We start from the raw sequence: 24764 nt of genomic DNA, 5'->3' as shown, positions 1-24764 counted from the left end.
AATAAAAAAACAATAAGAAAGTAGCTATATGTGTTATAAATAGCCACAATACACTGTACATAGTGGCGCAAAACCGATCGATACGTAGAGCGTGCTGACACCGAACTCTGACCTTACTCCGACCTCTGACGTCAGAGAGCAGAGTCGGCTACACACTCGAATTATCGATCGATATGCGCCACGGCCTTACAACAATAAAGAAAGAAAGAAAGAAATGTTTTATTTAACGACGCACTCAACACATTTTATTTACGGTTATATGGCGTCAGACATATGGTTAAAGACCACACAGATTTTGAGAGGAAACCCGCTGTCGCCACTACATGGGCTACTCTTTCCGATTAGCAGCAAGGGATCTTTTATTTGTTGAACCAGTTATGGATCACTGGTCGGTGCAAGTGGTTTACACCTACCCATTGAGCCTTGCGGAGCACTCACACAGGGTTTGGAGTCGGTATCTGGATTAAAAATCCCATGCCTCGACTGGGATCCGAACCCAGTACCTACCAGCCTGTAGACCGATGGCCTACCACGACGCCATCGAGGCCGGTCAGCACAAAATGGATGCCAACGGATCACTAACTGAAATAGCTTGACTGCTAAAAATCACCACAAAAACTATTTAGTACACGTTACATGAAACATCGTTGTATGTTTCTTGTGGCATGTCATTTTCCAATGCACTGGGGTCAACAATGTGAACACCATTATGATCGTTACACGTTATAGTAAGTACTGTCATCAGCACTCCGAGATGTAAGGTTTTTTTTATTTGCCCCTATCAGATACTTCGTAACAGCCTTTATATGACATGTTTGCCTATGGGTGGTATTTTTACCACGGGGTGTAACAGATTTGCTCCACCTCGTAAATTGGGGCAAATTACCACCTAGGGGCATGTTTACCCCAGGGGGTAAATACGTTTACATGACAAAATTTACCTCCTATAGGTATTTATGACCCAGACGGCAAATTTTCCCCAGGGGTATATAGGTGCATGTAAGCAGGGCTTAAGACGGTAACCTCGCTGGCGTCGGTGGTGTCATGGTCAAGTCATCGGACATAAGGCTGGTAGATACTGGGTTCGCAACCCAGTACCGGCTCGCACCCAGGGCGAGTATTAACGACTCAATAGATAGGTGTAAGACCACTACACTCTCTTCTCTCTCACTAACCCACTGCCTTGGACAGATAACCCATAAAGCTTAGGTGTGTTCCCAAGACGGTGTGCTTGTACCTTAATTGGATATAAGTACGAAAATAAGTTGAAATGAAAGACAGTATATATGAATGATAGAAAATATCAGTATAACAGCACTAAAAGAAGAACAAGTTATGTTGCTTTGCTTACAGTCAGTCTCCTAGCATCGTTTTAGGTGGGACGTAGCCCAGTGGTAAAGCGTTAGCTTGATGCGCGGTCGGTCTGGGATCGATCCCCGTCGGTAGGCCCATCGGGCTATTTCTCGCTCCAGCCAGTGCACCACGACTGGTACATTAAAGGCCGTGGTATGTGTTATCCTGTCTATCGGATGGTGCATGTAAAATATTCCTTGCTGCTGATCGAAAAGAGAAGCCCATGAAGTGTCCGACGCCATATTATATAACCGTAAATAAAATGTGTTGAGTGCGTCGTTAAATAAAACATTTCCTTCATTAGGTAGAATGTGTGACAAGTGAAAGTATAAAGACGTCTTTTCTTCAAACGTCTCGTGGCAATATAGCTGGGTTTGGTCTATACTTTTGACGCCGTCACCCGCCGTAATACGCTAGCATACGCTACGCCAATTGGAGGCGTCAGCTGGCGACTGACGGCAGTCACATGACCGCGCGTTTAGCGTCATTGTCCCAAGTGTAAAACCAACGTCGCACGCGCTGACCTATTTTCAAGGCTTCACGGAGATATTTAATTTTACCAGATGTTAAAATGGCGTACATAAGCGATAAAGAGGCACTTCACTTTGTGCAGCTATAAACTATGACAGTCGTGTGTCACCTGGAGGATCTTAAGTCACCTACAGCGTATCACCTAGTGCGAGAAGTTGAGGGGTTTATTTTTTTTTTTTTGGGGGGGGGGGGTTAAATTGACCCCCAGAGATTCTTGACACTGTCGGGGTTGAGAAGCCCCAAGCTCACTGACTTACAATTATATATATATAATATGCAGTAAAATCCTTTACATACATATAATTATATATCATATGATGTGTCTGGTCTATACACACACACACATAATATATATACACACGCGCACACAGTGCACATATATGACTGCCTGTAGATGCATATATTTTAAATATATTAACCAAGTATGTCGTTAGGGATTATTTTTCGGGTGGAAATAAGTTGAAAAAGTGGAAAAGAAGTGAACAAGACACAGTAAAGCAAAGAAACAAGAAGAGAAAACGAATTACATAAAAAATACAACTGCATCAATGTGATGTAAAAATGATATCTATTTCTAAGCCATGTATAGTAGAAACAAAACATAGTGTACTTATATATAAAAGTATGCACAATAATTGTCAAACGAATCACAGATGCTATTGATGATGCTCTACGGAAAGAACAAGCTGGATTCCGTAGAGGATGCGGATGCGGATGCACAGACTAAATTTTTACTCTTCGCAACATCATCGGACAGTGTTCAGAATGGCAAAGACAGCTATATATCAAGTTTATTGACTTTGAAAAGGCATTTGATAGCATACACAAGGTAAGTCTATGGCGAATATTGAGAGCATACGGGATTCCGATCATTCGAAACTTCTATTCAAATTTCACATGCAGCATTGACCAAAGTAACAAGGTTTTTGGTGTGAAAACCGGAGTCAGACGTGTGTGTAATGTCGGCCATCCTCTTCAACATTATCATTGATTGGGTACTACGATGATGTTTAACAGAAGACAAACCAAGAGGTATCAGATGAACGCTCTTCTCCACTTTAGAGGACCTTGATTTTACAGCTGACCTTGCTCTCTTGTCGCACTCTCATTATCATATACAAGAAAAGACAAAGGCTCAAAACTTTCAGTCAACAAGTTGGACTAAACATTAGCCAAAAGAAAACAAAAGTGATGACTGTGAGCATCCCAAGTCTATTAGCAGTGAAGGTCGGAAAGTCTGAACTAACAAGTACTACCACCTTCACATACATGGGTAGCGTCATTAGCGTCATTAGCCAGGATGGAGGTGCAAGCATGGACATTCAGAGCAGATTGAATAAGGCCAGACGTGTTTTCATGAGCATGAAGGCACAAATACAGCACACACACGAAGCTAAGAATCTACCAGAGCTGTATACTTGCCACCCTTCTCTATGGATCAGAGTGATGGCGTATGACAGAAAGACCTGTCTAGGCTATCTTCCTTCCACACAAACAGTCTCCGCAGAATCCTAAGGATATTCTGGCCCAGAAAAATCTCCAATGAGCAAATACTGGAAGAGACCAATCAGGAAAACATGCGAACCATCATCACCAGAAGACGGTGGAAGTGGATTGGCCACGTGCTTCGAAAAGAAGACACATCTATTACCAGAACTGCAGTGCGCTGGACCCCTGAAGTGAAAAGAAAGAGAGGACGTCCAAAAACAACATGACGTCAAACAGTCGTAATAGAGATGATGGAGACAAAACACAGTTGGGGCACCATCGAGATATTGGCAAGGGATAGACCGGCGTGGAGGAACTTCGTCGCTGCCCTAAATGCCACTAGGCGTTACAGGAAATGATGATGATGATATAAAAGTATAGTTGTCAGTGAAATAAATTATACCACTTTATCCAATATTTTTTAAACGATTCATATTCAAATTTTTTAAGCAGAATACATTTTGCAATTTCTAATACGTTTTTAAGTACTCTTTGTAATGCTTTTAAGTTTAGCTTCTGTTTTTGCATTTTTTGTAGAATATAGATAACATTTTATATTAATAATCAACCAGTTTACCACATTACTATCGGTTTGATTAAGCAATCCTAAAATAACTATAACTTTATTAAAAATAAGTTGTTCGCCATTACTCTCGTATATCAAGTTTGTTACATCTTGACATAGCTTTTTAACATAGGCGTATTCAAGAAATAAGTGTTCCAGTGTATAATTGTAAATAATAATTTAAAAAAATTTGTATACAACATATAATTGTACAGTAATGATTCGAGACCCCAAAACCTGACATTGCTCTTGTTTCTTTAAAAAAAAAAAAAACCCACAAAAAAAACCCACACACACAAATAAAAACACACCACCCTCTCATCTATGTTTCGCATGTTTTCCATGTCTGTCGAACCAATCCAGTGCACTCCCTATTATGTGTGTTGTGGAATGATGTGGCTACTTACCGGCGTTTGCAAGCGCACACCTTGAAGTTCAACACAATTGAACTCTGGAAATATTTATGCCGACATGCGCTGGTTTACGGCTAGTGCTCTCTGACGTTTAAAGGGACAGTCAATTCAAACAAGAGCCTTGTGTGTTGGAAAGATGCATACCCGGACCACCAACACATACTGACACTTTAAAGGGACAGTCAATTCAAACAAGAGCCTTACGCGTTGGAAAGATGCATACCCGAACCACCAACACATACTGACACTTTAACAAAGGAAAAACGCGTAATGTTAGAGTTGATAAAAAACCATGATTATTCCTGCTAACTGGGGGCAGCCATTTTGTTTCGTTTTTATGACGTCACCTGCTAATCAGGAATCACAGGAAAGAAAAGACCAATTAACTAAGAAAACACGATTATTATTGCAGTACGTGGGTTAATTTATGTACAAAACATAATACATTTATTTCAACACTTTGACAATGGTGGTTCATTTTGTATTAAAAATAATATATAATTGTTGCTGGCTTACTGGGATGACTATTATTACAGAATATTGCGATGCATCCGCAAAAATCAGGTATGTTTTGTTTCTTCAGTTCGAAGACTAATTCCTGACGTGACACGTTAGGTATTACGTAACCACCAGCTCGACAGAGGGCGTATTCACTGGGATGATACAAAATGGCTGCGCCCGTTATATATAATAGCCGTCACATTTAACTGTTTTATTAATTAACTATAGGATTATACTTGTTGATATTAAGCAATAATGTGCATTATATATCGTTGACTATGCATACTAGGCCAAATGCCTTAATTGTCCCTTCCTTTAAAGTATAAACATATGCGCTGGCAAACGCCGGTGTCACGAAATAGAATCTCCCCCTCGAAATTCATACCCCCCCCCTCCCCCCGCGGCGAATCTATTTCGATATACCCCCTTGAAATAGAATCGCCCCGACCTACGAAATAAAACCTCCTCTAACCCTGACCCCTCTCCGGGGCGATTTTATTTCGTTGGCGATTTTATTTTTTAGGGGGGGGGGGGAGGGGGGGACGACGGATATATTTCGCAACACCGACAGCCGCCAGTTGCGGGTGTATGCTAGCGTATCACGACGGGTAACGGCGTTAAAAGTATAAACCCAGCTTTAGATTGTAAATAATACTAGGAATTTTTCAGCGTCTTTTATTTGGGTAAATGTTGAATTTCTTGGATGCGTTGTTTTGTAAAAACAATAAGACATATTTACACGAATGCATTAATTGAATTAGAACGTCGTAATTGACCATTTACTGACGTTAATGCTGGTTTTACAATCGCAAATATCTCCGCTTCGCATCGCCGGTAAAAGTTACTAAAACTCAATTTGTAACAATAAAACCAGCATTAAAGTCTGCAAATGGTCAAATCGGCCGACAACATAATTATTCTCCAACTGTTTTGGCAATAACACTACTCCACATACATTTAATTTATGTTTACCTTTATAAACCGCCCAGTGGGAGTAAAGTCCTCGTTTAAACTCCAATAAATCGCCAGGTTCAAGAAGAGTGATGTTGCTGCTTGTTATTTCTAACGTCATTTTGTTTCTGTCTCGCACTCAACAGAGGTTGTGGTGTGTGTCCGTATGTTGTGCTCTGCCTAGTTCTAAAACTAGGAAATACCCCCTACTTTCGCTTTTCTGTCACAGAAAAGCGCTGGGAAATGACAGGTATGTTTGCACAGGTTATCTAAAGCAAACTAAATTGAGATTACTCATAGTACAGAGTTCCCGTGTGAGACATTCCCAGTCTGGAGCTCCACGCAGTAAGACGTGTTTGTTTCGCTTGTGCACACTGCACGTGCTTTCCTGTGCTGGCCTCAGATTACAGTTATCTTCCCATTTGGTTGTCCTAAATCCGGAAATTTGAATACGCAAGTAGTCTGCTGTTTGACTGTGATTATTTCATGGCAGACAGCTATGAAGTGGCAACTGTTTGACTGAAGTGACAGGGGATAGCATGTAGTTTGTAAACATGTGTAACTTGTTGACATTGAAGACTTGTTTGTGGTAATTCCGGCCCATGCAAAAGTAGTGCTTTTTGTGTAAAATGGGTGTACTCCGGTCTGGTTTAGAGGGTGTGTCTGTTTAAACCAATATGCTGGGAGAAAGAGCTGGACAACAGGGGTTGTCCTTTTCAGGGTATGTGTCCCCCATGCAGGCAAAGGTACATACAAAACTTCACGGGCCTGCTGATATTAATAAAAATGTTATAGCCACTAAGGCTATATAGAAACATATAGCGAAATTAATTGTGGTCTGAGGCCTGCTCGACTTGGGGGGTCCTTCATTTCGTTGTTTTTGTCAGCGAAATGAGTTTTCTACTGGGATGTATGCGGCCATTGGAACTGATTGAACGCTGGAACGCTTCTCGTTTCGACAGCCTGCACCACCAGGTTGGATTCTTTTTTTTAGCGAGATTCCTTGTCACCACGTCATTTCTCCGTCTGACTACCGGCCTCAGTGGTGTCGTGGTTAGCCATCGGTCTACAGGCTGGTAGGTACTGGGTTCGGATCCCAGTCGAGGCATGGGTTTTTTAATCCAGATACCGACTCCAAACCCTGAGTGAGTGCTTCGCAAGGCTTAGTGGGTAGGTGTAAACCACTTGCAAAAAAAAAAATCCAGAAAGCATTATAGAAACTCAGTCCCCCCCCCCCACCCCCCCCCAAACAAAGAATCCTAGCTACGGCCCTGAATACCAATCAAAATAAATTAAATATTTAAATATTAACATTTGTCTCCATCACATATGGCATTAATAACCTGTATATCGTTAATTTAAACTGTTTATTTGGTTTTAATAAATTTTTAGGAGTAAAGGAAATATTATTTTTATTAAAAAAATAATTAAGTTTAATTCTATTATTAGTATATTTATTACAGAAGAATAAATAATGATTTATATCTTCTATAGTATTGCAATGGGTGCAATTAGGGCTAGTTATTTTTTTCTCGTGCCTCGTGCTCCGTTTTGTACCTTTATGACAACTCAACGTAGTGACGTATCACGATCCGTAACAGCACTACACGTGAATTAGCCAGAACGAAGGTGGATTATTAATTGTTTTGTAAATAGTTTACGTTTATGTGGTGTTTAAGGTGAGATCTCAGGGCCGTAGCTAGGAATAGTTTACGTGTAAGTGGTGTTTAAGGTGAGATCTCAGGGCCGTAGCTAGGAATAGTTTACGTGTATGTGGTGTTTAAGGTGAGATCTCAGGGCCGTAGCTAGGAATAGTTTACGTTTATGTGGTGTTTAAGGTGAGATCTCAGGGCCGTAGCTAGGAATAGTTTACGTGTATGTGGTGTTTAAGGTGAGATCTCAGGGCCGTAGCTAGGAATAGTTTACGTTTATGTGGTGTTTAAGGTGAGATCTCAGGGCCGTAGCTAGGAATAGTTTACGTTTATGTGGTGTTTAAGGTGAGATCTCAGGGCCGTAGCTAGGAATAGTTTACGTGTATGTGGTGTTTAAGGTGAGATCTCAGGGCCGTAGCTAGCTTTTTTTTTGTCGGAGGTCGGGGCGGATAAATTCTTGCGTTGATTGAATTTTTGTTGTCGAGAACGAAGTTCCATTTCGTTCTCGACTTTTCGTACATGTGGTAACCTCCCGGTAACCTGAACGACCGTTCTCGACTTATTTCGATGCCTGGGATTGAGGAGAGGGGAGAGAGATCGAGAAAGGAAGGGAATGACGACAGGGAGAGATAGGGGATTGAGGGGGAGGGGAGAGAGATAGGGGTATTTCAGAATTAATGAATCTGGAAACGTTTTTACTTTAAAACAACATATAATGATATATAGAAATTAATTGTCTTCCTTGGAATATTAGAGAGCAATTAAATTATTTAAGGCATGCATTAGGATAATAAATAAAATAGAGACATTATCAATATTGTAGATTATTCTGTCATTCAAGAAACAATGTGTTGTATTAAAAAGAGGGTAAAATTATATTATAAATGTCCTCTCTAGCACCAAATACTGCTCTGGGATTTACCCACGATTCTTCACCAGGCTCCCATTAGTGCAATTTTGGTCATAATTGGAATAATTTGGTTGTAAATTCCTCTGTTGTCTTCTTTGGAGTACCGCAGGAACTGCGTTCGTGATTGATTTTACGAACGTATTATTATATACAACTATTTCATAACTAGATAAATTAAACCTATATACAGGTTAGAGACAAGCCAATTCATGAGTAGTTAATAGTCTAAAAATCCGCCCGTCTGTCACTTTGTCTACTAAATTTGTTATTCTACTCACCTGTCCACTTTTCTCAATGTTGTATCGACACCAGTTGGCAAAGTGCTCACAATTTCTATAAATAATATTATAGCCGACTTCTCCTTTTCTTGACATCGCTCTTTCCACGATTTCATGTTGAGGAACAGGTCTGGAAATACAGTTTAACTGACCTGTAATAGATTTACACATCATTTTGTCTCGAACGTACATTTCACCACGTAATAATATTCATACCATTGAATATCTGGTTTTAAGAAATAAACAACCTACGGTCAAGAGCAGATAAAGTGTAACCAAAGAATAAACTCATTTTTGATCACGTAGACACACACACAACATACGCACACACGCACATACACTTACACATTGTCCGTCATTACAGCTTTCTTTAATTGACTTACTCAGGCGCTTGTGCACTGTTGGTGGTGGTGGTGGTGGTGGTGTGTGTGTGTGGGGGGGGGAGTTCGGGAGTGGAAACCCCCACCTGCTGAAAGCAAATATTCTTTTTAAAAATATATTATTTCCGGTGGAGAATGACTTAAAACACCTTAGAAACTTCGCTCGCCGCAATGTTAACCCCACCCCCAATAATGTATGTATGTATGCATATATATATATATATATATATATATATATATGTGTGTGTGTGTGTGTGTGTGTGTGTGTGTGTGTGTGTGTGTGTGTGTGTGTGTGTGTGTGTGTGTGTGGTGACAGTAAGAAGAAACGTGTGGGTGCAAAAAAAATTGTTTTTTGTGTGTGTATTTTTTCACTTTTCAATAGCTTAAAAGAGGAGTGTATCACACATGGATCCACATGTGTTGGCTGTTGTTACTTTATAAAAACAAGAGTAGCCTACCGGTGAGGTACATGATACGCACACCACGAGTTTGATGGAAAACCATATAATATTATGTTAATTTTTTTCAATGGGATGGATGAACAATTTGTTTTGGACCAACCACCATCCCAAGTTGTTCCTACATGTGAAGTTTGATGGTCCTGTATACATCTGTATGCAAGATATGATCCGGACAAGGATTTACTGTTATGTGCAGTACACCCCGAAAAGTAGGTCACAGTGACCTAGTAATAGAACACGACACACCACCACCCCAAGTTGTTCCTACATGTGAGGTTTGATGGTCCTGTATGCATCTGTATGCAAGATATGGTCCGGACAAGGATTTACTGTTATGTGCAGTAGACTGCGAAAAGTAGGTCACAGTGGCCTAGTAATAATACGCGACACACCACCATCACAAGTTTTTCCTACATGTTAGGTTTGATGGTTCTGTATGCATATGTATACAAGATATGGTCCGGGCAAGAAACAGTTAACAGACGGACTTACGGACGCATGTACGGACGGACGGATAACGCCATACCATAATACGACCCATAGATGGGCGTATAACAATATTGAAGACGTCAAAATATGGAACCCATCTTTACTTCGTTTTCTTGTCACTGCTGTTGTTTCTGTATGCTTCACTGTCTCCTTTAACTTTCCAAAAGTTATCCACCTGTACGCAAGCCTCGTCAAAAAGTTTCCCTCCGATAGAAAAACAATTCCCTGCATTACTGCTGAGATGCTATCCACCTATTCCAGCGAGATGGATCACTTCCTCGTCTCCTGGGTAATCAAACAAGACATTGTAGAATAATAATAGAGCTGTACTGAAGAAACAGGCAAACAGAATTAAAGAGTCGTACAGTTGTCTTTGTTACCGACCTGGGGGGGGTAGCCCAGTGGTAAAGCGTTTGCTTGATGCGCGGTCGGTCTACGATCGATCCCCGTCTGTGGACCCATTGGGCTATTTCTCGTTCCAGCCAGTGCTCCACAACTAGTGTAACAAAGGCCGTGGTATGTACTATCCTGTCTGTGGGATGATGCATATAAAATATCCCTTAATGCAAATCGAAAAGAGTAGCCCATGAAATGGCGACAGCGGGTTTCCTCTCTCAATATCTGTGTGGTCCTTAACCATATGTCTGGCGCCAAATAACCGTAAATAAAATGTGTTGAGTGCGGCGTTAAATAAAACATGTCCTTCCTTCTGAGGGCATCCACTCTCTGATCTTCCTTTCTTCGGTATTCTCCTCTCTCTCTCTCTCTCTCTCTCTCTCTCTCTCTCTCTCTCTCTCTCTCTCTCTCTCTCTCTCTCTCACACACATATATATCAGGGCTGGACCTAGTCCAGTGGTAAAGCGTTCCCCTGACGCGATGACGGTTTAGGATCGATCCCAGTGGTCCTGCTGGGGAGCATGCCTGTACCCCTACAGAGGTCAAATTCTTTTGGGAGCTCGACTCATTGGCCTTCGACAAAACAAGCATTTTGTGACTCCCTCCCTTTACAACATACTGGATCCGCCCCTGTAGATACTAGCACCTACTGTGACCTAGAACATTTACCCAGCAAAACAGTTTCGTGCAACTATGAAATCTATTTTTCTGATTAGTTTTACCTGCGTAAACTGCCCAGTGGGAGTACGTGTAATATCCTCGTCTGAACTCTATCAAATCACCTGGCTCAAGTTGAGTTACGTTGCGCTTTGTAATCTGCAAGGTCATTCTTCACTCTAAAACGAGTAGTCTACTAAGCTAAGCTACTGTAACTGTTTCGCACAATCCTTTCTGCATCCAGTCACAGACAAAGAACTGACAGAACTACACAAATAGAATCTGGGAACTACAAAAATAGATCAGCGGTTTTGTGGTTGCAGTTGTACCAAAGCAGAGAGTTCCATGTTATGTCAAAGTTTGATGTGCACCGTCAAATATTTACGGAGTAAAAGTAGCTGCGGCCCTAATTGGTAGTAAATATGGAACTGTCATTTTCATCAAAAATCAGGATTGCTATTAAAAATATCATTAAATCTCTTAAATGGTGAGAGGTTACGCACAATGTTCGTACCTCATACGGTAACGTCAAAAAGGTCAAACTGACGCCATCTGTTTATAACGTTGTGAAAACCTGTACATTGTATATTAAACTATTCACTTTAATTTGTCAATAAACGCACCTACAATTGTACTGTATACTTTATGTATTATAAATACTAGTATAATTATTATCAGTTTATTTCACGTACACATATGCATTGCAAATACTTGTCTTAGCGAGCACAGTGATAGATAATAACACACTGCAATATATCTTGGTGTTCTGTAGTTTTAATTTGACCTTGACCTTGAAACGACTTTGACTTTTAACAGTGGGCAGCCCCCATCTCAGATATTTGTTATGATCTTAAAGTACAATTGTGCCCATGTTAGTGTTTTAAACGTGCTTTTATTGACTTTTGACCATGACTTGACCGTGACCTTGACTTCTAAAATCGGGTAGCCCCTTCTCAAAACAATTATATGGTCCCAAGGTACAACTGTGCCAAATTTGGTGTTTTGCGCCAACGTGTAACAATATCGCAAAAAATTTGGACTTAAGCCACCACACTATATATTCATTTTGTGACATTTCCATGGACATAGGTAATTTGCTATATTATTTTAAAATCCATTTATATATGAGCATGTTATACCTGTTCTGAATTTTAAGAAAAATAATATGTAGAATAAAGAGATAGATATGACAAATCAAACATTAAATATTAAATATTTGACCTTAAGATATTCATATCTACGGTAAACTGCATACTTTTCGATTTTGTGACATTTCATTGGACACAAGCATATGCAAATTTTTCGAAACATAGCAATGTTAAAGCAGTTTAATTTTTCATACAATTATTTTGCGCAAACAATATGTCAAATATGACTTTATTTTGGAAGAAATGCAAAAACAGTTATTTTGCTTACTATAATGCAGACTCACCCTCCTCAAATCTTGACACATTTTGCAGGCGTCTACATGACTGTCTGAAAATCTTTTGCTTCCATAATGTGTTTAATTATGTGAAAAGTCATCTACTTAGTAATTACTTCAGTTGCGTCATTTTCAGCTGATACTGTGGGCTAATTTTCAAGCATTTTCCCGCGTTCATAACGGAAATTTTTAGCGCTTTTCTATAAAACGTGTTTTGCAAATGTTACCCGTCTACATAGCGTTTTTGACGTTTGGCAATGTTTTTGTCTCGTGTAAATAATTAATGTGGATTAATTCATGTTATTTATTATAAATCCATATAGGCAAATAATCTGGAATTAATTTGAGACATAAAACATAAATGTACGTTCCGAATTATGCTTATTACAGGAGATTTAAGGTAATGGGACGCAAACATTATTATGTAAGAACGAACGTTGTGCGTAACGTCTATGTGATCCCAATTTTTCTGTCACCTCCATTTATGCAATAACTTAGTATTTAGTTAATTAGTATCTGTTTTACTAACAACACGGTGTTCTGGGGGCGTCAACAAATAAACAATTGACAGTGTTCCATGGTATAATATATGTTAGAAACCTCTTGTTAACAAACGGTTAGTCTATAGCCGAATTCACACTTACACATGTTAAACTGGTTTAGCTACAACACTACTGGTTGGAAATTACGAATGTTCAATGTAGTTATACCGCTATAAGGCGGAAATGTAGTTATCCGCACTTGCACAAGTTATGGAAGATCACAGTTATTTGTGAATCTTCAGCTGAGATTTATGCATGTCAGCCCCTTGCATCCTAAATGCCCACCTATGGTTTTAAAATAATGCAAGATTCAGGCATTTTTAGTTTCAATGAGATTACAAATAGGGTCATAATTATAAAAAGGACCAATCTTATTAAAATTAGCTCCACTGGTTAAAAACTATTACCTGTGGATCTAACAGCATCCCGTTAGAGCTTATGTCCAGTTGACCTTTCATTCGACCAATGAAAATCTTACTTGCAGAATCATGCCAGTGATTTGAAAATAATTTGAAAACATTCGGGATTATGCCGAGGGTATACGAAATCTTCAGGTGAATTACGAAGTATGCCGGAAACTAATTTCAATATAAAATTTTAATGTTGAACTTTCGTTTCAAACGTGATAGTATAGCCATACAATCTATTTATTCTAGTACACAATCCAGAGTTTATTACTGCACTTTCCCACCCGTGTTTTAATGTTGAAATAGGCCAGCAAGTTCGCCTATTGCTTGAGCGACAATCTAATTGAACAGCCGAGGACTGCGTATATAAACTTAAACTTTTCCAGGATAAAGTTGCCCTAAGTTCAGCCAGCGAACGTTTCGCTAACGTTCGCGAACTATTTGATTGGTTCCGACATTGTTATTTGGTTTACCATGAAGCGCATAAACCAGTCTGGTGGACGTTTTTCTGCACAGTCTCTGGTTGCCATATTATAACATCATGTACAAATATGAAACACAAGATCAAATGCACTTTTAAAAAACTCGTGTGTGTTCGCTATGAACGGAGATCGTCAAAAGTATACGCTCGATTCGTCGCCTGTGCCGCCATTGCTCGGCAAAGGACAAACGACAGCCTGTTGTCAGTTTCAGTTAACACGTGCGTTTGCCGAGTTCAAACTGTAGGGTTCGTCTCAAAAAAATGAAATGAGAAATCTTGCGCTGTACATCAAAGGCCGTGGTATCAGCTATTCTGTCTGTGGGATGGTGCCAAGCCCACTCTTCCTATTCTCGTCATCGCCCTTCCACGATTTCCCTTCTATCAAGGGGCCAAGCCCACTCTTCCTATTCTGGTCATCGCCCTTCCACGATTTCCCTTCTATCAAGGAGTCAAGCCCAAGCATCGCCCTCGATTTCCCTTCTATCAAGGGGCCAAGCCCACTCTTCCGACATCGCCCTTCCACGATTTCCCTTCTATCAAGGGGCCAAGCCCACTCTTCCTATTCTCGACATCGCCCTTCCACGATTTCCCTTCTATCAAGGGGCCAAGCCCACTCTTCCTATTCTCGTCATCGCCCTTCCACGATTTCCCTTCTATCAAGGGGCCAAGCCCACTCTTCCTATTCTCGTCATCGCCCTTCCACGACTTCCCTTCTATCAAGGGGCCAAGCCCACTCTTCCTATTCTCGTCATCGCCCTTCCACGACTTCCCTTCTATCAAGGGGCCAAGCCCACTCTTCCTATTCTCGTCATCGCCCTTCCACGATTTCCCTTTTATCAAGGGGCCAAGCTGTATTAGTATTGGGCCGGGATTTAGCCCAGTCGGTTGAGTGCTTGTTTCAATTGCTAGCGTCGCAGGATCGAACCACCTCGGTGGATCCATTTAACTGGTTGGGGTTTTTTCTCGTTCTAACAAGTGCACCACAACTGGTCAAAGGCCGTGGTTTGTTCTTTCCGGTCTGTGATAAAGTGCTTATAAAAGATCCCTTTCTACTAATGGAAAACTATTGCGGGTTTCGTGTTCAAGACTATATATAAAAATTACCAAATGTTTGACATCCAATAGCCGATGATTAATGGATGTGCTCTAGTGGTATCGTATAACAAAACAAACTTAAACAAACTTTTTCTGTATATCGGGTGGCCAACAAACCGACAACTCTGCTGAATATGGAATTGTATTAAAATGTATGACGACTGTAATTTTTATATTTTACACTCATTACTATATAAATATATGCTTCATTGTGTGAACCTAATAAGCCCATAGATCAAATATTGTTAAAATAGCAACAGATTCAAACACAAACGCAACACATATTGCCTTCCTGTCTGGCGTCGCATTTTAGTTTATTTTTTATTTTTTATTATTTTTTATTTTTTATTTTTTTTTGTATGCTGTTTTAAAGGTGGGAGGCCGGTGTCTCGAGAGATATACCTTCAAAACCAAATATCTCAACAACAAAATAATAATAATATTGCATCGGCAACTTAGGCAGGAAAAATGTTTAGAAAAAAGGACTTCTACAACCAAATAATGTCTAATCCAAATTCTAAGCTAGAAATAAATAGGTTCGCTCTGAAACTGCATGTATTACGTATAAAGGAGAAAATCGTTTCTCTATAAATGGACAAAGTAAACGTTTTGCATCTTACTATGAAGACTTGGCAGTCCCACAAGACAACAGTTATGGCAATAACTTTAAATCTCTGTGTAATATTAGGCATGATATCATTAGTGACATGTATTTGGAGGAACCGGCAGAATAAAACCCGTCAGAGACGTTTGCAATACGACTGTACTAAAGGTCTCTCACCAACAATGGCTAGCTTACTTGCATCTGAGGTCAATGCAGATTTGATAAATACATCTGACAACATATATAAAAAGCATTTGATCTTGTTGATCACATCATTTTGTCAGACAAGCTGTATTATCACAAAATTCATCCGAATCTGTGGCTAATTTTGAAGAATCTGTATGAAGGATTAACAACTAGAGTGAAGTGGGCTGGAGAATTGAGTAATAGCTTCAAGATCCACCAGGGCGTGCTATTAACTGAACTCTATAAAGTATACATAAACAGTTTACTTGATAAATTAAAACATATGTCCATGTATTAATACTTATTATATATTATGGTACATTGTATATACGTTGTAGGCCAATACATACAATATACCCTGGAAACAGCCATTGTGAAATGTCCATATATAATTACTGGTATATAGGCTGTAGGCCAATACATACAATATGGCCTGAAACAGCCATTGTGAAATGTCCGTGTATTAGTACTGGTATATAGGCTGTAGGCCAATACATACAATATGGCCTGAAACAGCCATTGTGAAATGTCCGTGTATTAGTACTGGTATATAGGCTGTAGGCCCATACATAAAATATGGCCTAGAACAGCCATTGTGAAATGTCCGTGTATTAGTACTGGTATATAGGCTACTGGCCAATACATACAATATGGCCTGGGAACAGCCATTGCGAAATGTCCGTGTATTAGTACTGGTATATAGGCTATTGGCCAATACATACAATATGCCCTGGAAAAGCCATTGTGAAATGTCCGTGTATTAGTACTGGTATATAGGCTATTGGCCAATACATACAATATGGCCTGGGAACAGCCATTGCGAAATGTCCGTGTATTAGTACTGGTATATAGGCTATTGGCCAATACATACAATATGGCCTGGGAACAGCCATTGTGAAATGTCCGTGTATTAGTACTGGTATATAGGCTACTGGCCAATACATACAATATAGCCTGGGAACAGCCATTGCGAAATGTCCGTGTATTAGTACTAGGCTACTGGAACAGCCATTGTGAAATGTCCGTGTATTAGTACTGGTATTTAGGCTATTGGCCAATACATACAATATGCCCTGGAAAAGCCATTGTGAAATGTCCATATACTAGTACTGATATATAGGCTGTAGGCCCATACATACAATATGCTCTGGAACTGCCATTGTGAAATGTCCGTGTATTAGTACTGGTATATAGGCTACTGGCCAATACATACAATATGCCTGGGAACAGCCATTGTGAAATGTCCGTGTATTAGTACTGGTATATAGGCTACTGGCCAATACATACAATATGGCCTGGGAACAGCCATTGTGAAATGTCCGTGTATTAGTACTGGTATATAGGCTATTGGCCAATACATACAATATGGCCTGGGAACAGCCATTGTGAAATGTCCGTGTATTAGTACTGGTATATAGGCTATTGGCCAATACATACAATATGCCCTGGAACAGCCATTGGCCATATCAGACCCAGGTAGGCATGCTTCAACTTTGAATGTATATGGGCATGTAAAAAATGTTTGATCTGATCTGATGTGCAATAAGGAACCGAGTATTGGAAACAGAATTCTCTCAGATTCTTTGCTATCTGATCTGACGTGCAATAAGGAACCGAGTATTGGAAACAGAATTCTCTCAGATTCTTTGCTATCTGATCTGACGTGCAATAAGGAACCGAGTATTGGAAACAGAATTCTCTCAGATTCTTTGCTATCTGATCTGACGTGCAATAAGGAACCGAGTAGTGGAAACAGAATTCTCTCAGATTCTTTGCTATCTGCTGGATGTAAAGCAGGTTTTAGATATAGACATACGAGCTCTCGTTTTTGTAGGGGGCAGACACGTTTTCGCCCGAATTAATCGAATATGCCCAGGAATGCGTGCTTGAACCTTAATTGGATACAAGTACGAAAATAACTATACCTGAAATTAAAGAATTGAAGTGATTCACGATCTAAATTTTATAATGAATGTGCATAACCTTTTTAGAAAGTATATTTAGGTATTTTTCAAAAGTTGATTGTCCTGTAAAACTGTCACATTGCTTTGCATAATGTGCAAAAAAGTAGTGGAAACAGAACACAGACTACACACACACACACACACACACACACACACGTTTTTGTACAGACACGTTTTCGCCCGACAGACAGACAGACAGACAGACAGACAGACAGACAGACACACAGACACACAGACAGACAGACAGACAGACAGACATACATACATACATACACACATACACACATACACACATACACACATACACACACATACACATACACATACACATACACATACACATACACATACACATACACATACACATACACATACACATACACATACACATACACACACACACACACACACACACACACACACACACACACACACACACACACACATATACACATACATATACATATACATATACATACACATACATATACATATATACATACATATATATATATAACTCTTCGCTGCTGCTACTGGATCAAGAAAAGTGGGGGACACATGCCCCCCCCCCCCCCCCCCCCCCCCCCCCCCCCCGATTCCTATGCCAGTGATATGTTATTGTTCATGTTTGTAAGTATTGGTCGCATTGCCTAATTTGAATTTTTTGTGTAAACCAAATGAATGACGTAAAGTATGTGATATCCAAACACCATTTCTTTCTAAATGCTCCAAGGTTTTCAATTGCGGTGATTAAGTTATAACTGATTCCATTACTGTTACTGTTACTTTATTAACGTGCCTATATCCAAAAGAGGTTCAGGGGATTTTTAGATACAAAAATAAAGAATGGTCGGTAGAGTAAAAGTTAATACGTTTATTTAGTTTAAATCTCACAGCAAAGAATAACAGCAAATATATCAGAATTGTCCATTGAAAACAAAAAAACCAACGCAAAAATAATAAACAAATACACACCTAGAAGCGTTTAACATTTAAAAATTAATATAGAATCAGTTGTATTACTTTTGTGTTAACAAAACCTACATACAGTTATAACATGCGTCAATGGTTTTTAAAATTACTCTAAAATCTACCTGAACCGACAACCGCATGGCACTGTATTGTACGGGACACCTATCTAATTTACATAACTTATTAACATCAACATGGTTTTAAACCGAGCCAATTGGTAGAACGGAAGACTCTTACTCAGATGGTCCATTGTTCGAATCTTTCGGTGTTTTTGTTTGTTTGTTTGTTTGTTGTTGTTTGTTTTTGTTTTGTTTTTTTTATACATATGTTACATTTTGTATGCACAAAGATTAATTTGTAAATTCAACCAGCAATGTCGATTGTATGCCGTGCAGTCAATGCCTTTATCAATAGTTCTGTTTTTAACACACATATTGACTTTGTTCATTTGTATGTTCGCTGTTGATGCGAACTTCTCTGTACGACGTCACCAGCGAGCTTTATTTTCATTCTTTTTGTTTCCTGGTTTTTCTTCTCTGCGTGGAAACACAGTCTTCTTTTTACTGTTCTTCTTCTTCTCGTTGTTTCCTGGTTTTTGTTCCACTAAATGCGTACGCCATACCCGCCGCGGCTACCGCAGCCAAGCCAACAAGAGCACCAGTTACAAAACTTTCAACCTAAATGAGAGAAAATTTTAAACACAATGTGATTGTGATTGGTATATCCTGAGTCCTTCTGCTACCTATTATGATTGTGATTATATCCTGAGTCCTGATGCTACACATTATGGTTGTGATTATATCCTGAGTCATTATGAAATAATGGTACATATTATGATTGTGATTATTATATCCTGAGTCCCTATGCTACATATTATGATTGTGATTATATCCTGAGTCCCTATGCTACATATTATGATTGTGATTATATATTGAGTCCCTATGCTACTTATTATGATTGTTGTTATATCCTGAGTCCCTATGCTACATATTATGATTGTGATTGGTATATCCTGAGTCTTTATGCTACATGTTATGATTGTGATTATATCCTGAGTTCTTATAAAATAATGGTACATATTATGATTGTGATTCTTATATCCTGAGTCCCTATGCTACATATTATGATTGTGATTCTTATATCCTGAGTCCCTATACTACTTATTATGATTGTTATATCCTGAGTCCCTATGCTACATATTATAATTGTGATTATATATTGAGTCCCTATGCTACTTATTATGATTGTTGTTATATCTTGAGTCCCTATGCTACATATTATGATTGTGATTAGTATATCCTGAGTCTTTATGCTACATATTATGATTGTGATTATATCTTGAGTCTTTATGCTACATATTATGATTGTGATTAGTATATCCTGAGTCTTTATGCTGCATATTATGATTGTGATTAGTATATCCTGAGTCTTTATGCTACATATTATGATTGTGATTAGTATATTCTGAGTCTTTATGCTACATATTATGATTGTGATTATTATATCCTGAGTCCCTATGCTACATATTATGATTGTGATTATATCCTGAGTCCCTATGCTACATATTATGATTGTCATTATATCTGGAGTCCCTATACTACTTATTATGATTGTTGTTATATCCTGAGTCCCTATGCTACATATTATGATTGTGATTAGTATATCCTGAGTCTTTATGCTACATATTATGATTGTAATTATATCTTGAGTCTTTATGCTACATATTATGATTGTGATTAGTATATCCTGAGTCTTTATGCTACATATTATGACTGTGATTATATCTTGAGTCTTTATGCTACATATTATTATTGTGATTAGTATATCCTGAGTCTTTATGCTACATATTATGACTGATTAGTATATCCTTAGTCTTTATGCTACATATTATGATTGTGATTAGTATATCCTGAGTCTTTATGCTACATATTATGATTGTGATTATATCTTGAGTCTTTATTCTACATATTATGATTGAGATTATATCTTGAGTCTTTATTCTACATATTATGATTGTGATTAGTATATCCTGAGTCTTTATGCTACATATTATGATTGTGATTATATCCTGAGTTCTTATGAAATAACACTTTAGCTTATCTCTGTTTTTAACTTTATCCAAATGTGTTGCCGGTTTGTAGATTACCTAAATATAGTGTCAATTTTCACGGGCTGAAACTGGGGTATGCGCCTTTAAAGCCCATTCCATTCCCATTTTAATTGTGAGATTTTAATAAATTACCTGTCCACTTTTCTCAATGTTGTACCGACACCAGGTGGCGAAGTGTTCGCAGTTTCTATAAATGAGGTTGTAGCCCACTCTTCCTATTCTCGACATCGCCCTTTCCACGATTTCCCTTTTATCAAGGGGCCTGAAAAGACAGTTTCACTTTTAAGACGAAGCTGTATTAGTGTTGGGAGGAGGGTGCGCGGGAGGGTGAGGAGAATTTAACACAGCCGGTTCAGCGCTCGCCTGAAGTGCTAGCGTCGCAGGATCGAACCACCTCGGTGAATACATTCAACTAGTTGGGAGTTTTCTCGTTCCAACCAGTGAACCACAACTGGGCAACGGTGTGGTATGTGCGTTACTGTCTGTGGTCAAGTGCTTATAAAAGATCCCTTGTTACTAATGGAAAAATGCTGCGGGTTTCCTGTCCAAGACCATACATCAAATTTACCAAATGTTTGAAATCCAATAGCCGATTATTAATAAATCAAGGTGCTCTAAAGAGTACGGTATCGTTAAACAACAAATTTTAAGAAACTTTTTTTCTACATCGGGTAGATAACTCTACTGGATATGGAATTGTATTAAAATGTATGGGGACTGTAACTTTGGTCTTTCACACTCATTAAATATATGAATATATGCTACAATTAGTGAATATCTTAAGCCCATAGGTCAAATATTGTTCAAATAGCAACAGACTCAAAAAGAAACGCAACGCATATTGCACTTATTGCCATCCTGTCTCATGTTGCATTTTATTTTATTTCAGTATTTAAAAAAAAAATGTTTTTATTAATTTATTTATTTTGCTATTTTAACAATATTGGACCTATGGGCCTGAACTGTTCACTAATGGTGGCAAATAACCATATAGTAATGGGTGTGAAATATCAAAGATACAGAGCCACCTAATACATCACACATCCCATACATACATACTAATATTAATACCCTCTACCATACGTTTTAGACGCTTGTTACAGAATATTAATAATTTGGCCATAAAATGTGCCTATGATGTAATAGTTTTACCCATGCATAATGTGTGTGTGTGTGTGTGTGTAAAAACTACTTTGATTTAGCACTTAAAAATTAGTATTACATGTTTCAATTACCCGTTTTTTCGTTTCTTTCATTTTTCAAGAAAATACACCAACAAGGCTATTGTTACTTATTAGAGTTAATCATATAGAGGTGGTGTAGGTTTCCTTGTTAATCATATAGGCAGTGGCGTAGGAAGGTACTAAAAAGTGGGGGAGGGATATTTTTATATTTACACACTATTATAAAGCAAAATATCTGAAGTGGGGCACATGCCCCCCTTGCCCACCCCACTTCCTATGCCAGTGATAAGTGATTAATTATAAAATATTTACTTCATTTTGTGGTCATTGGAATTATTTCTATATGCATGGGACCCAGCAACAACATTCCAAAGGTTGTCGACCCTGACGTTGGCTTTGTTGAACATTTTGCCTCCGATCGTAAACGAATGTTGAACGTTAACATCCAGCCCGTCTCCATCTTCCCCAGCTAGATGAATAACTTCCTCGTCACCTGGCGGTATGAAGAGTGATATAATAATAACAGCAGGAGTGGGGGGAGGGGGGGGGAGAACAAAAAGGAGAACAAAAGGAGAAGTACAATAGGGGGGAAGAATTAAAAGAAGTGTAAAACAAGGATAAGGAGAACAAAAATGATAAGAAGAGCAAGAGAAGAAAGATATGAAATAGAGAAGGAGTAAGGTGCCCTTCCCACCCCCACCCCACCCCCAACATACAAAAACGTCTCTCCGTTACAGTGGACAGACGGCTGGAAACGTTTTTTCGGGTGAGTATGCCTCCGAAATGCTCTGGCAGGCCCAGACTTTCGACACTACTTGACCCCAGACCATTGTACTGACAATCTCCCCCCCTCCCCCCACCCACCCCCACCCCTACACACACAGATATACAGACACAACACACACATAACACACACACATACAAAGAATATATACACACAACACACACACACAAAGATAATACACACACACACACAGAGAGAGAGAGAGACACACACTCACTGTAACACATGTATACACACTGTAACACACATACACACAGTGACACTGTAACACACACACACACTGTAACACACACGTAATTTCTGGCCGTCACAGACTGTATTTGGTGATACGAAATATCCATTAGTCGCAAGGGGCGTTCATAAACTAAAATAACTTGGGATCAGTTTTTAAAACATAATAATAAAAATAAAAATAAATAAATATGTGGCACTGTAACAAACTGTAAATTACAAGACGACAACGATTTCATACTAAGTTGAAAGCTACTGATAAACGTTCGACATGGCTAGAATTATTGCTGTAAAATAACCTAAGTTTAACGAGACATTTTGTACGAGCTTGTATAAGCACTAAAACACTAAAGCAATTATTATATTTTATTAAATACTGTTTACAGTTTATATACCTATAAATTGTGTAATTAAGTTTACCTTTATAAACCGCCCAGTGGGAGTAGAGTCCTCGTTTAAACTCCAATAAATCGCCAGGTTCAAGATGAGTTATGTTGGATTTTGTAATCAATAAGGTCATTTTAGGTTTTTACATTGAAATGAGTCTTCTACGGTAGTTGTCCTTATGTGCTGTACGTACTTGCAGAAATTGAGTTACAACCTGTTTTGTAATATTTCCCGGGGACTAGAAATAATCTTGTTTTAACAGGCTGTTAGCAGTAGCGATCCAGGAAGTAGAAACTGGGAAAGCCTATCGAAACTGGGGAATGCGCAAATGATCTAGTGGTGACGCCTGTTGTTGGCTACCTGTCAATGTGATCAACATTGAAGAATCAAATAGTATCTATGCATATATGTATGTATGTATGTATGTAATGTGTTACTTCCCCGAAAAGACAACTGGACTCGGTGAAGATATTTTAACAGGGTTCTTTATTCCGGAGAATAAGGATATATATAGTCAAACAAACCCTATAAACAAAAATAGCATTATTAAAATGCATTCACACTATACATAAACAGTCTTAAAACACCATATTAAAACGCATTAAAATATATATAAATACTCTGCAGTCTAGTTATTATCTACAGATAATAGCAAATCGCTTAAACAAAAGAAAGAACGATACACTGAGCAATAGTTAACATCGCCACAGTAAACATCAAATATAGACATAATACACATACAGAATTACCGTACGTTAAACAACTGAACATTAATCAATCGCCGATAATCTTAAATCATTATTTACAGCAAACAATTACACATATGGCGATATACAGTATAATAAAATAAAGGTAAGCTACACAAAACATTATCTCCACAGGTGATACGGTTTACCTAGACCCATTGAAATACCAATACCTTTAGCTGTGGGCTTTAGGGCGGTAACATGATGAAAAAGCGTCAAACGTCTACAAGAAACAAGTAAACTAAAACGAATACATTTCTAATTTAATATACACACATACACACTATTCATACACATTTCTAAAACAATAATAACGACTCATTTAATTATGGCTTGGCTATAGGAATATCCATTATTGTTACAGCGTAAGTGCCACGCCCAAATTCTAATACTTACATTAATTCAGTTTATTCCTTTATCAAAGTAAATGTTAATTGAAGTAGTTATTTATTTAAACCTTATTTGTAATTTATAAACTGTACTTTATATGTTAGTAAAGTGAATTAGAAAAGTAGAAATATAACTCACCAATTATTCCAGTGTAAGATTGAAAGCAGATGAGTGCGTGGCCTGTGCAGCTCGTGATGCGTTAAGAAATGTCAGGTGAGTGACAGTGAATAGTC

General features: G+C 38.6%; 1 protein-coding gene and 1 pseudogene across 1 annotated transcript; both read right to left on the bottom strand.

Annotated features, from left to right (window-relative positions):
* Positions 1 to 3395: 3395 nt before the first annotated feature.
* On the bottom strand, positions 3396 to 11196 carry LOC121382862 (annotated as a pseudogene).
* A 7390-nt stretch (positions 11197 to 18586) lies between these two features.
* Positions 18587 to 23699, bottom strand: LOC121383957 (phospholipase A and acyltransferase 3-like). Its single transcript, XM_041514071.1, has 4 exons — positions 23429 to 23699; positions 22306 to 22486; positions 20942 to 21071; positions 18587 to 19376 (listed from the first exon to the last, which is right to left on the bottom strand). Exons 1-4 carry the CDS (start codon positions 23526 to 23528, stop codon positions 19260 to 19262), a joined length of 528 nt encoding a protein of 175 aa, XP_041370005.1. The 5' UTR covers positions 23529 to 23699; the 3' UTR covers positions 18587 to 19259.
* Positions 23700 to 24764: the final 1065 nt, after the last annotated feature.

Source organism: Gigantopelta aegis, chromosome 10 (genome assembly GCF_016097555.1).
Source record: "Gigantopelta aegis isolate Gae_Host chromosome 10, Gae_host_genome, whole genome shotgun sequence".
In the NCBI taxonomy this organism is placed as follows: Eukaryota; Metazoa; Mollusca; class Gastropoda; order Neomphalida; family Peltospiridae; genus Gigantopelta; species Gigantopelta aegis.
The sequence above is the reverse complement of the archived record's forward strand: the minus strand, read 5'-3'. Positions and strand labels throughout refer to the sequence as shown.

Coding starts and splice junctions, on each gene's coding strand:
- LOC121383957 (XM_041514071.1), bottom strand. CDS start 23,528: ATGACCTTATTGATTACAAAATCCAACATAACTCATCTTGAACCTGGC. Junction 21,072..22,305: donor TCCAATGACCACAAAATGAA/GTAAATATTTTA, acceptor CTGTCTTTTCAG/GCCCCTTGATAAAAGGGAAA. Junction 19,377..20,941: donor ACATTGAGAAAAGTGGACAG/GTAATTTATTAA, acceptor TCTCTCATTTAG/GTTGAAAGTTTTGTAACTGG.